The following is a 14485-nucleotide window of genomic DNA, read 5'->3' as shown; positions in this document are numbered from 1 at the left end:
TCTTCAAGCCGAGCTGTGGTGGTTTCCATTTTGTTATGCATTTCATTTAAGTTTTTCAGCTCCTCGTGACTGTTCCTTAGTCCCTTGATCTCTGTAGCAAGAGATTCTCTGCTGTCCTGTATACTGTTTTCAAGCCCAGCAATTAATTTTATGACTATTATTCTAAATTCACTTTCTGTTATATTATTTAAATCCTTTTTGATCAGCTCATTAGCTGTTGTTATTTCCTGGTGATTCTTCTGAGGGGAATTCTTCCGCTTGGTCATTTTGGATAGTCCCTGGCGTGGTGAGGACCTGCAGGGCACTTCCCCTGTGCTGTGGTGTATAACTGGAGTTGGTGGGCGGGGCCGCAGTCAGACCTGATGTCTGCCCCCAGCCCACCCCTGGGGCCACAGTCAGACTGGTGTGTGCCTTCTCTTCCCCTCTCCTAGGGTCAGGACTCACTGTGGAGTGGTGTGGCCCGTCCGGGCTACTTGCACACTGCCAGGATTGTGATGCTGGGGATCTGGCGTATTAGCTGGGGTGGGTAGGCAAGGTGCACAGGGGCAGGAGGGGCAGGCTTAGATCGCTTCTCCGTAGGTGATCCACTTCAGGAGGGGCCCTGTGGCAGCGGGAGGGAGTCAGATCCGCTGCCAGAGGTTTGGCTCCACAGAAGCACAGAGTTGGGTGTTTGCGCGGAGCGAGCAAGTTCCCTGGCAGGAACTGGTTCTCTTTGGGATTTTGGCTGGGGGATGGGCGGGGGAGATGGCGCTGGCGAGCGCCTTTGTTCCCCACCAAACTGAGCTCTGTCGTCAGGGGGCTCAGCAGCTCTCCCTCCCTTTGTCCTCCAGCCTTCCCGCTTTCCGAGCAGAGCTGTTAACTTTTTTTTTTTTTTACATTTTTTTTTCAACGTTTATTTATTTTTGGGACAGAGAGAGACACAGCATGAATGGGGGAGGGTCAGAGAGAGGGAGACACAGAATCGGAAACAGGCCCCAGGCTCTGAGCCATCAGCCCAGAGCCTGACGCGGGGCTCGAACTCACGGACCGCGAGATCGTGACCTGGCTGAAATCGGACGCTTAACCGACTGTGCCACCCAGGCGCCCCAAGCAGAGCTGTTAACTTATGACCTCCCAGACGCGCTAAGTCGCACTTGTTGTGGGAACACAGTCCGTCAGGCCCCTCCGCTTTTGCAAGCCAGGCTCGGGGGCTCTGCTTGGCCGGCGAGCCGCCCCTCCGCCCCGGCTCCCTCCCGCCAGTCCGTGGAGCGCGCACCGCCTCGCCACCCTTCCTACCCTCTTCCGTGGGCCTCTCGTCTGCGTTTGGCTCCGGCGACTCCGTTCTGCTAATCCTCTGGCGGTTTTCTGGGTTATTTAGGCAGGTGTAGGTGGAATCTAAGTGATCAGCAGGACATGCGGTGAGCCCAGCGTCCTCCAAGCCGCCATCTTGCCGATACCTATGTTTTGTTTAGATGATCTATCCATTGATGTAAGTGGGGTGTTAAAGTCCCCTACTATTATTGTATTATTATCAGTATTCAGAATAGAAGTAGCAATAAAGTTTCCCAAATAAAAACTAACAGTTTGTAACCACTAAACCAGCCCTGCAAAAAAATATGAAAGGAGACTCTTTAAGTGCAAAGTAGAGACCACAAGTGACAAAGATAAGGAATGATTAGCAAAAATCTCCAGAAAGAATGACAAAATCAGTAAAATAATAATTTAAAAAAGGCTATATATATGTGTGTGTGTGTGTGTGTGTGTATACATATATATGTATATGTATATGTATGTATATATATGTTGCTTTGAATGTAAATGGATTAAATGCTCCAGCCAAAAGACATAGGGTGACAGAATGGGTAAAACAATAAGATTTATCTATATGCTACCTACAAGCGACTCTTTGTAGACCTAAAGACACTTGCAGATTGAAAGTGAGGGGGTGTAGAATCATTTATCACACAAATGGATGTCAAGAAAAAAAAAAGCCAAAGTAGCAATACTTATATCAAACAAAATACTTTAAAACAAAGACTTTTAATAAAAGACAAAGAAGGGTATTATATAATCATAAAGGGGACAATCCAACAAGAAGATATAACAATTGTAAATATTAATGCATCCAGCATGGGGGCACCCAAATATATAACACAATTAATAGCAAACATGAAGGAACTAATTCAGGATCTTGGTCTTTAATACCATACCTCACAAAATAGTGCCAGGACTTCTTAGAGAAATTGCTGACCTTAGGGCAGGGACAAGGTAGTTATAATATGAGCCTGGATTGTTTTGTTAAGCCAGAAAGTAAGAAAAAACTAGGAAAAAAACGTGGGTCATGTCACAGGGCACAAGAACTAGGTTAAAGTCATGCCCACTGTCTAAATCTAGGACTTGTTTAGCACAAAAAATAGTTAAGTTAGTAATGACTTTATAGAGTGTTGGGATTAAAAATAGGAATTCATGAGTTCAAACTGATAGGGGATACACAAATAAGCATGTTAGGGAGGGATAAATGAGGAGTCTACTAATTGCAGAATGTTGAGTGCTAACTGGTGGATGTGGAAGAAGTGCTGGATTTGGAAAATCATTTTATAATCATCATAGCAAAGTCTGATTTTTGCAGTAATTATCAGTAGATGTGAAATCTAGGCAGAAATTTGGGGCATCTGGGTGGCTCAGTTGGATAAGTGTCCCATTTCGGCTCAGGTCGTGATCTCCCAGTTCATGAGTTTCAGCCCTGCATTGGCTTCTCTGCCGTCAGCACAGAGCCCACTTCAGATCCTCTGTCTCCCTCCCTTTCTGCCCCTCCCCTGCTGTGTCTCTCAATCTAAAAACTAAATAAACATTTTAAAAAATAATAAAAAATAAATCTAGGCAGAAATTTTGGTGAGGAGCAAGATACTTGCATGGCCTAAAGTGTCAGACCACAGATTGCTTGTTAGTTGCAAGGAAAAATGTGAAATATCCATTAGAAAAATTGGACAACATTAAGTAAAAATTTAGGTAAGCAAAACTGACATCACCAAGGACCACATGTCTGCTTATAGCAGTATAAAGAGATGAGCAAATCTCTTCCCCAAAGAACCAGTATGAAACTAGACAATAATTGTTGAATACAACTATTTCAGAGCTCTAAAAATTGACCAGAAGCAAACAAATTTAGAAGCAGTTATTCATGCTTGTATTTTGGGTAAGAACAGTAAAAATCTGCAGCGTTCTTAGCTGAAGTTGCTACCATCTCCCTCACATTTCAGGTCTGTCAGTAAGAATGATAGTTTCTTCCAGGGCAGAGCTGGCCATATAACCAGCAGCTTTGCCGCCAAATAGGACGGAAAGCTTAAATCCACATCATTGTCAGTAACAGTAGTATTGAACCCAGTAGGAAATGAAAGACAAAAAAACCCTCTAATTCTGCTTGTCTAATTTACAATCCTATTTGGGACTAGTGGCACACCTGCCAGAAATTTAACAGAGAAATCCTGAAAATAAGTCATAGAAGGCCTACCTGGAGACTCTGGACCAAGAAGGCAACAGAGGAGGCTCCTAAATTCATTCCTTTCACAGATACATCAAATGCACAGGTACACACAGAGCAATTCTCTCTGAGAGAAATCCAGAAACCGGTTGAGTAACTCCTGTACATTGGGCCCTTGACAAATACACACATTGAAATGGGTAGGAAAGATTAAGATACATTTTTGCCATAAACAGCACTCCTTGCAGAATGCTATATATCGAAGAGAGAAATCTCAACTCCCAACTACAACTTGAAGAGTGAGGAGTTTGGATCACACATCTTGTACCCCAACTTTTAAGGCTCCTGCCCAAGGGATGGGTCTTCCAAATTCCCAACTCTGTAAGTCAGCAGAGCTTTCGTTCATGAGTCTCACAGGACTATAGTAAACACACAGGCAGTTTTTAATGGAGTTCTGGGCACTCACAGCGACTATCCCTCCAGAACTCATTGCAGGGGGAGCTGCCAAAAATGCCCATCTCCCACTGTTTCTCCCAGCTACTTTACCAGTACCTGTCTGAAGGTTCAGCTTCTAATTAGCACATTTTTCAGGTGCCCGCTGCTGTCTTTACCAGAGCCCAAAGCAAAAAGACTCACTTCAGCATTTAGGACACACATTGACTGAAGGTGAAAGTATCTAAAAATATATTCCATGCAAATAGAAATAAAAGTAAAGCATGGGTAGCTATACTGATATATTAGACATAATAGACTTTAAGCCAAAAACTGTAATAAGAGATAAAGAGGTCATTGTATAATGACAAAGTGGTCAACTCATCAAGTGGATATAACAATTATGTTTATGTATGCAACATTGGAGTATCTGAATATATAAAGCAAATGTTAGCAGATTTGAAGGGAAAAATAGACAACAAAACAATAATAGTAAAGGACTTCAGTACTCCATATTCAACAATGGGTTTATAAGCAAACAAAATTAATTAAGAAAAATAAGACCGAGATGACACGTTAGACCAGATGGACCTCATAGGTGTATACAGAACCTTTCATCCAACAACAGAACACACATTCTTCTCAAGTGCACATGGATCATTCTCCAGGGTAGATCATGTGTTTGGTCACAAAACAAGTCTTAATAAATTTAAGAAGATCAAAATCATGTAAAGCATACTTTCCAACCAACCATAATGGTATAAAACTTAGATATTAATAAGAAAATTTGAAAATTCAAAGATATATAGAGATTAAACAATGTGCTCCTTAACAACCAATGGGTCAATGAAAAAGTCAAAAAGGAAATCAAAAACATCTTAAGACAAATGAAAGTGGAAATACAACATACTAAAATTTATGGGATGCAGCAAAAACATATCTAAGATGTAAGTTTATAGCAATAAATACCTACATTAAGAAAAAGGAAAGATCTCAAATATATGCAGGCTAAGGCTAACTTTACATTCCAAAGAACTAGAAAAAGAGCAAACAAAGCCTAAAGTTAGAAAGAAATAACAAAGATCAGAGCAGAATTAAATGAAATAGAGTTAAAAAGGCAATAAAAAAGGCCAATGATACTAAGATCTGGTTTGTTTGATTTTTTTTGAAAAGAAAAACAAAATGACAAATCTTTAACAAGACTAAGAAAAAAAAGAGAGAAGCTGCAAATAAAATCAGGTATGAAAGAAAAGACATTACAGTTGATACCACAGAAATGGCTAAGGACCATAAGAGAGTACTACGAATAATTACATGCCAATAGTTAGATAACCTGGAAGAACACATAAATTCCTAGAAACATACAACCTACCAAGACTGAATCATAAAGAAATAGAAAATCTGAACAAATAATTACTAGTAAAAAGAGTGAAGCTGTAATCAAAAACATCCCAGAAAGAAAACTTCAGGACCACCTGGCTTCACTGCTGAATTCTACCAAACATTTAAAGAAAAATAAAATACCTATTCATTTCAAATTCTTCCAAAAAAAGTAGAAGCAGAGGAAACATTTCCAAGCCCATTTTATGAGGCCACAATTACCCTGATATCAAAGCCAGATGTAGACATGGAAGGAAGGAAGGAAGAAAGGAAGGAAGGAAGGAAAGAAGGAAGGAAGGAAAGAAGGAAGGGAGGGAGGGAGGAAGGAAGGAAGGGAGGGAGGGAGGGAGGGAGGGAGGAAGAAAAGGAAAGAGAGAAGGAAAGAGAAACAAAGAAAGAAAGAAAGAAAGAAAGAAAGAAAGAAAGAAAGAGAAAGAAAGAAAGAAAGAAAGAAAGAAAGAAAGAGAAAGAAAGAAAGAAAGAAAGAAAGAAAGAAAGAAAGAAAGAAAAAGAAAGAAAGAAAGAAAGAAAGAAAGAGAAAGAAAGAAAGAAAGAAAGAAAGAGAAAGAAAGAAAGAAAGAAAGAAAGAAAGAAAGAAAGAAAGAAAGAAAGAAAGAAAAGGAGAGGAGGAGAGAAAGGAAAAGAGAAGGAAGGAAAGAAGGAAGCAAAGAAAGACAGAGGGAAGGAAGTAAAGAAAGAGAAAAAGAGAAATGAAGGAAGGAAGGAAGTAAACTACAAGCCAAATCTCAATGAATATAGAGGTAAAAATGCTCAACAAATATTAGTAAATCAAATTTAACAACATGTTAAGAGGATCATATACTGTGATCAAAGGGGATTTATTCCTGGAATGCAGTAATGTTTCAACATAAGCAAATCAATAAATTGTTCTCTTTAAAATGGTTATTTTATGGTGTGAATTCTACCTCAGTAAAAAAAAAAAAAACTTGTTAATATTGTGATAATGTTCCATATTGAATGAGACTAAAGAAACGCAACAACTAATTGGAATATCTGATTCCAGAACAAATTATGAGTGTAGAGAAAACAGTTCTAAAGAACATTATTGGGGGCGAAGCAGTATTGAGAAAGAACAAAACTGGAGGTATCACACTTTCTGATTTCAAACTATACTACAAAGCTGTAGCAATCAAAATAGTATGGTATTGGCACAGAAACATGTAGATCAATGTAATAGACTAGAGTCCAGAAATAAACCCATGCTTATATGGTCAGTTAATCTACAAAAAAGGAGGCAAGAATATACAATGGGGAAAAGACAGTCTTTTCAATAAATTATATTGGGAAAACTGGACAACTGCATGCCAAACAAATGAAACTGAACCACTTTCTTATACCACATACAAAGATAAAACTCAAATAGTTTAAAGACTTAAATGTAAAACTAGAAACCATAAAATTCCTAGAAGAAAAATTAGGCAGTAAGTTCTTTGAAATTGGTCTTAGCTGTATTTTTGGATTTGTTTCCTCCAGCAAGGGCAACATATTTTTTGGCAACATTTTTTCACATTTATATACTTCCTATGTAATTTTTCTCAGTCTGAGATTTGTCCTCATTTTTTGTTATTTTTTGACAGAAATTCTCAATTTAAAATTATTGAATTTATCAATCTTTTAATTTGTGACGTGTATTTTACACTTTCCCTATCTGAATTTATAAAGATATTCTCTGATATCTTCTAATGAAGGTTTTAACATCTTTTTATAGTGACTCCTGTCACCATTCAGAGAGCTTGTCAGTTCAGTGAAACATTTTTGAGTGTCTGCTATATAGTCAGTTCTTGGCAGGAGGGGTATAGCAATGTATAAGGCCCAGTATTACCTTGAGGGACTCGCATTTTAATGAAGGGGCAAAAAGAGCGAACAGGGGCGCCTGGGTGGCTCAGTGGGTTAAGCATCCAACGTCAGCTCAGGTTATGATCTCATGGTTTGTGAGCTTGAGCCCTCACAGAGCCTGCTTCAGATCCTCTATTTCCCTTTCTCTATGCCCCTCCCCTGTGTTCTCTCTCTCTCTCTCTCTCTCTCTCTCTCTCTCTCTCTCTCTTTCTCTCAAAAATAAATAAACATAAAAAAAAGAACATGAATATAAGAAGCAGAGATATCAAACTGAAAGAAGTATTCTGAGAGCTAGGTTAGTTTAATATTGATCACACAAGAGTGGGAGGCAGCAGCTGGGTTGGAAATCTGGAAGTAAGACCATAAAGACAATTTGGCATGGAGCTCAGACCTAGTCTGGTACGTCAGGTGTCTTCAAACAGTTTTAGCATCGGAATCCTAACTTCAAAGGAAATTAATGGTAACAACTATAATAATTACAATAGTAATTGCAACAATAATCATAATTTCAGCTAATATATCTATATATATTATTTACCATGGTGCCATGCTGAGAACTCTATGTATTATCTCATTTCTTCTTCATAGCAACCCTATAAGATAGGTTTTGAAATTATCCTCATTTTACCAACTGAGGTTCACAGAGATTAATATATAAAACTGAAGCAAAGCTTCTCTTAATAAATTGCTTCTGTGGAACAGAGTATACTTGAAAATCACTACCCAAAAGGATGGGAAGATACCAAAGAGATTGAGGCATGAAAGTGACATAATCAGATTTGTATTTTATGTCCATCATGCCGGAGAATAGATCTGAAATGAATAAGGACTGGATTAGAGAAACTAGTTATGAAACTTTCACATTAGTCAAAATGAGATAAAATTAAAAATGGAACTATAAGTTCAGGTGTATCATATGGGATAAGCTGGGAGTGATAAAAGAGGATAATGGGCAGTTACTAATGGGCTAAGAAGATATCTGCATGCCTCATGTGAAGGGACAAGCTGTAGTAAAGGGAGATAGAGGAAGTGTTTTACCTTAGAAAACTAATGGTAACTCTTGATTTAGTGGGTCCATGTAATTAAGGTTCAACTGATAATTTAAGGATGATTTGTTAATAAAAAAGAAAATAAGAAATGATGTAGTTTTTTAACTTCAATTTGGTATGTTTGAGGCTGTATTTTCTAGCATTGTCACTAGAAAAAATAGGGCTTATAAATTCTGGGGACTTATAAGGGGATAAAAGAAGGTCCATTTCTATTAATCATTTAGAAATGGTAAAAAAGGTAGAACAAATAAAAAGTATTGAATAAGATATTATGTGTATATATAGAAATAATTGCAATAAATATAAGTCAATTAAATGATCTCTTTAAAAGACAAAAGTTGTCAGAATGGATTTTTTTTTAATGCCAACTATATTTACAAGAAGTAGAGAAAGGTTGAAATGAAAAGATGGAAAAAGACATACCAGGAAAATTTCAACAACAAAGCTGGTGTGGTTATATTAACATCAGACAAATTGACTTTAAAGGGGAAAAAATTTATTTAACATTGCCAGAATCTAAAACAGGGATTTAAGTACAGTCCTTGGAGATGAAGTTGAAAAGAAGGTAATAGTGTATTTCCAAACAACTGATATGTTCACTGAGTGTTACACTGATTTGAAGAATAAAGACAAAATGAAAGTTTGGGAAAACAAATACCCATAGATTGTATGGAGTTTATAGTTTAACCAAATAGTTTTCTTTAGAGCTTTAAAAAATATTGGATTTTTCATTCCATGTCATTCTTAGTCTGTTTGTTGGCATCACATATAAAATTAAATGCATTTGGTAAGCATTTGCTCTTGTGTTTTCAGGAATTCAAAATGTCCTCAGCCTCTTCTGTGCAGTTCTCACAGAAAATAAGGTTCTCTTCCATTCTGCAAGTTTCCAGAGACTTAGTGATGCTTGCAGAGCCCTGGAATCTTTAATGTTTCCTCTTAAATATAGGTGAGATTTTCTACTTGGTACTTTAATTTATTCTGAATTCTGCATTACTTATTGATGATTAGTTGAAATGTCATAGCACAATCAATAGTTTTGAACCACAAGGGCATATTTTACAAAGTTACACTGTACACATGATTCTGATGGAAATCTAACCTAGAATTTGGAAAATTTCCAAGTTGTTCGTTATTGAGTGTTGATTAATTTAGTGGAAAAAATAACTTGCATAGTATTGTCAGCAACATTTAATTCTCTCTGAATACAATTGGTGATAAAAGTCTTAAGTTAGTTCTGGTTATTTGATATTAAAGACTTATTAATTTTTAGGAGTTATAATGGTATTATGTATATTTAAAAAGATACCTTACCTTTTTTTAGATATCTACTAAAGTATTTATGTATAAATGATATGATGTCTGGGAGTTGCTTCAAATAATACAGTAGGGGAGAGAATGAAAATGGGTAGAAACATACATGTAACCATGCATTGGTTATTGTCAAATCTGGATTGGATACATGGGGTTTCATTTTCCTTTTTTCCTCTTTATTTTCTGGGGGACACGTTAAAACTTTCCATAGTAAAAAGTAAAAACCAAAACAATCTAAACAGTGATGCTTGATAGTGTTATGAATAAAATATTTTATTCTAATATACTGTTTATCAATTTGATACTCATAACACTTAGGATCTTAAGTCATACAAACTAGAAAAAAATTTAGACTGCCTCCATATTTTATTTAAAAAAATTTTCTTTATTTTTTTTTACTATGTGCCTTTCTTAACCCCTAGATAAGAGAGCATTCTATGCCTTAATTTTTGTACTTTGCCATTCTGATTGAATTCAAACATCAAGTACAAAAAATGGAATTTGAATGATTGTTTTGTTTAGACAAATCATCATCATTATTGAGGGGGAGAGCCCATAAGGGAGTCACTGTTACCTCCTGATGTCAGATTTTTATGTAAGGAAAAATATTTTCAAGCAAGATGAATAAACCTAAAAAGACTGCTTACCTCAGAGGGATAAGGGATAAGGAAGCTGTCCTGGGTTCCGTTTACTTTATATCTTGTTATACCTGATCATCTCTTTTACATGAAAATTTTTTTAAATCTTTCTTTTTAAAAATTTAATGTTAATAACCATGAGAATATTAATGATAATGTAGGTAATCTAAAATTCATACTGCATAAAGATAAAAGAAAATACGTTCATATTACAGAAAAACAAATATATCTCACATATTCTTTTATTATTTCCAGTTATCCTTATATTCCCATTCTCCCGGCTCAGCTACTAGAAGTTCTAAGTTCCCCAACACCTTTCATTATTGGAGTACATTCTATCTTTAAAACTGATATCCATGAACTTGTAAGTATTCATCTTTAAATTGCCAGTTAATGAGACTAAAAGCTTATCATATTTATTTGAATCCTATAACATTTCACCTGATTACTATTTTCAGATCTCTTACATTCCCAATAGAAAAGATTGGCTGGAAGAAAAAGCATCACTGAAAAATATAAATATTATTTTTTTTTCATAGCAAGTATGGAAGATCTACAAAATAAATTTATTCATATTTAAAATGCCCCTTTTTTGGCATACTAATTTTATCTTCTGTATTCTTCATCCTATATATGAGAAAGGGAGATAAAATAATCCATTAATTAGTATTTTACTTATACTTTGTCATGAGTGCTTTAATATATTCATATTTTGAAGTGAGGTCTGGGTTAATGCTGAATGGCTAGTAGCTAAAAAGCAAAAAGTATTTGCAAAAGAGTGAAGGCTTTTAGTGGAATACAAGTTCTGTATGAGCTCCACCAAATTATTCTATTCTTAATGCCATATGAAAAGAAATAGCAAAGAAGAAAAGGAATACTGTATATTTAAGCCAGTGCTGGAATATTGTGTTTACTTCTCTGTACTGAACTTATTTAAGAGGGATTATAAGAAAATAATGTGCTTCGGAGAGGAACATCCAGGATTGTCAGAGTATAGAAACCATATCCTATGAGACCCTTAAATTTTCTCAGGTAATATCCTGGTTCTGTTTGATAGCTAAAGATAAATATTTAAATGGCTGTTGTAGGAAGGTTCACTTTTTATAGCTCTAAAAGGCTGAAGTAGAATCAATGGGTATAGTGGATATAAAAAGAAATTTCTCCTTAGTATAAAAGTTTTCAACTATGAGAGCTGACCAATGATGAAAAATGGGGTGCCTTACGTGAGGAATGTATGCTCAAGCACAGTAAGTGGAGTGCAAAGAACAAATTCCATGACACTTCAGGGAGTTTAAGAAAAATATCTTTACTGAAAGGTTGGGCTATATGATATCTATGATCCACAGCTTCTTAAGATTTTGTAATCCTACTTTTGTTTTAGTTTTAAATGCCAACAAAGATGCAAACTCTGTTGGTACTTACATATAGTTACAATTGTAGTCAAAGTATAGGTGTCATTAAAACTGACAAAGTACTATTCAACACTGTAATTATAAACGGGACCCTCATTCATATATTAATTACTTTTCCTTTCTTTATATGTTGGTATCTAGTTCCTATTTCGCTGTGATATCAGCATATGAAAATATGTGTAAATCAATAAACATAATCAGTAAAACCTACTTAGTACTAACTAGAAGCATACTGATCTGGTTGAAGGTCATTTTTTCCCACTAAATATAAACAGTTTCTGGAGGTAGGACAAGCCAAGTATTTCCAAAAATAAATTTATTAACTTTTAATGTATAAATTAGGATGAATTTTAAGCCTCTTGTCAGCATAAGAACTTCAACAGTATTGGCTGGTTTCTCTATTACATTTTTATGTAAGTTATTTTAAAATAGACTGTTGTAAAATGTAAAAATCAGTTTCTTTCTGAAGCACCCAAATGGTACCATTTTGGTGTGTACCAATTGTTTTGTTCGTTAACTCTTGTAATGAGTACTGTATTATTTAGGATATGGCTAAACTACTATACCAAAGCATCCAAAATACAGTGGTTAAAACAAAATGGAATTTTACTTAACACTTATGCAGCAGTCCCTAGTGGTATTCCATTATGCCAGACCAGCTTATTCCATGAACTCTTTCACGTTCTAAGCTTCTTTCCCTCTTGTTTGTACACCAGAAATCCCCTCAGCATTGTCATAATCTGAATATTCAAGGTTGGGTTGTTAACCAGTTCATAGTTTCAGCCATAGGAAGGAAAAGAAGAACATAGGAGAGCCTTACACCCCCTCTTTTGAATGCCTGAAGTGTACACATCACTTCTCACATTCCATCATCAGAAACTTAGTCACATGCCACACCTAATTTCAAAGGAAGCTAAGAAATACATGGTAGCTGGGAAGTCATGAACCCAACATTCTGTTCCTATGGACAACGAAGAGTCTCTTCTACACCTGGTTCTTCTTATTTTGAATTAATGAAGGCCAAATTAATTTCCTTAACAACAAATACATTTTATTAATTATTGATTAATTTTTATCTCCTTTAGCTAGATGTAATCATAGCAGATTTGGATGGAGGCACTATTAAAATTCCTGAATGTATTCATCTCTCTTCCCTCCCGGAACCACTTCTACATCAGACTCAAGCAGCTCTTTCTTTGGTATGACATTTTTAACAGTAATTTTCTTTTGATGTAAATGTAAACTCAGATCATTGGAATTAGATATCATTAGCAGTGTAATTACTTTAAAAAGAGTTGTGTGTTCTTAAAACATGAATATATCCTCAGAATATTTAGAATAGAATTCTTTACTGGATATTTTCTGAAGAATATACTTTAAATCCTGACTATTCATTTGTTTTACATTCACTGTTTCACTCGGCATATTTATTTAGTAGTTAGTATATACTGAATACTGTGTTAGGTATTGGAAACACACCAACACACCTGTGAAAATAAGACCAGACTCTGCCTCAGAATCCCTGATTTCCCTAGTGCCTCTAATTGGAAGGTAGCACTTCTTTTTCCTTCAGCCTCCTTATTGACATCCCATTCCTTTGGTAGATGTGCTACTTGCAAAACAGTGTGATATTGTCCTGCCAATATTTTCAAGTTACTACAGAAAAATGTAACTTATTGATAGATTAAATATCCAGCATTCTTTGGACTCAAGTTTTAATAAGTCTTGTAGCTTTGGTGTTTCTCACCGACACATTTATGTTTTTGTAGTTATTTTACTTTAGTTGATTTTGTTTTCAACTTTTTTAAAGTAAACTCCATGCTGAACAGGGGGCCTGAACCAATGATCCTGAGCTCAAGAGTCGTGTGCTCTATGGACTAAACTAACCAGGCACCCCTTAGTTGATTTTTAAAAGCATGGCATTTTATTTTACCAACAAAATTTTAGGTGCCAATTTATTCATCATCAGAAAATTGTAACTTAGAAATTCTTCATTACTTTCAAGCCATTACTAGAACTAAGGCCTTCATATTCTTGAATAATATTCCAATCTGAGCTGTTTAAAATAAAATTTCCCTTAAATAGGAACTCAGAAGGCTAGGATTACCAGGAAGTATTTTATTCTTAGAATATTTTCAAATTTGTATTAATCCTTATATTGTTAAGTGGTATGTGTGAGATGTGAACATTTAGAGAAGACTGACATTTCCTAGTGTAATCTAGAATACAAGATGTGATAGAGTAATAAGAGTACTAGTGCAGGACTCCGGAGACTTAGAGTCCAGTCTGCATCTTACCACTTGATACTACTGAGCAAATCACGTTCCATCTCTAGGCCTGTTTCCTGGTCTGTCTCTGCAGGAGAATGTTGTATGCACAGGATGCCTAAATGACTGTTTACCAAAGTCAAGGATGGATATGGTTTGGGATCATATGTGGCAACCTTTGTTGTTTTAATAGTTATGTATTTATCATAATATGTATTAAAAATAGCATATAAAACCTATGTTTTCAGAGATGATATTATCCAATAAAATACTAGATTTCAATAGGTGAGTTGATTTAAAGACAATTGAAAGAAAAGTACTAAGTACATTGGTGGTATATGGATAGAGCAGATGATGAGAAGGTAGTATTTGAGTGATTGAAAAAAAGTTTAATGTTTCTAGAAATCATAATTAAGTTTCTAAATCTTATATATGATTACTTAATAATAATATTAATAGTTATTCAGGGATGAAGTACCAAAATGAACAAATATTAACATTTTAGTTCTTAAGTCAATGGCTCCTGATAGAAATTCTGCTGCACACTGATATACCTTAACCTGCAACACCTGTGCCACCAAATTTGATCAGTGAGTAAAACTTGTTTTTGGTAAAGCTGTGTATACCTGTTTTTGTGGTTGTCAAGCACAGTGGTGGATTGGGTGGTACCCTGTAGTAC

The 14485-nt window shown here is 35.7% G+C and overlaps 1 protein-coding gene across 3 annotated transcripts in view; it reads left to right on the top strand.

Moving 5' to 3' along the window:
- SBF2 (SET binding factor 2) overlaps positions 1-14485 on the top strand; it is a 489527-nt gene that overhangs the window by 265754 nt on the left and 209288 nt on the right. For all 3 annotated transcript variants that reach the window (XM_023239559.2, XM_023239558.2, XM_023239557.2), the window contains exons 7-9: positions 8992-9124; positions 10383-10491; positions 12625-12738. In XM_023239559.2, coding sequence (XP_023095327.2) covers positions 8992-9124; positions 10383-10491; positions 12625-12738 — 356 coding nt within the window. The remainder of the gene's footprint in view (positions 1-8991; positions 9125-10382; positions 10492-12624; positions 12739-14485) is intronic.

This window comes from Felis catus, chromosome D1 (genome assembly GCF_018350175.1).
Source record: "Felis catus isolate Fca126 chromosome D1, F.catus_Fca126_mat1.0, whole genome shotgun sequence".
NCBI lineage: Eukaryota > Metazoa > Chordata > Mammalia > Carnivora > Felidae > Felis > Felis catus.
Note: the sequence above shows the minus strand (reverse complement) of the source record. Positions and strands in the feature narration are given on the sequence as shown.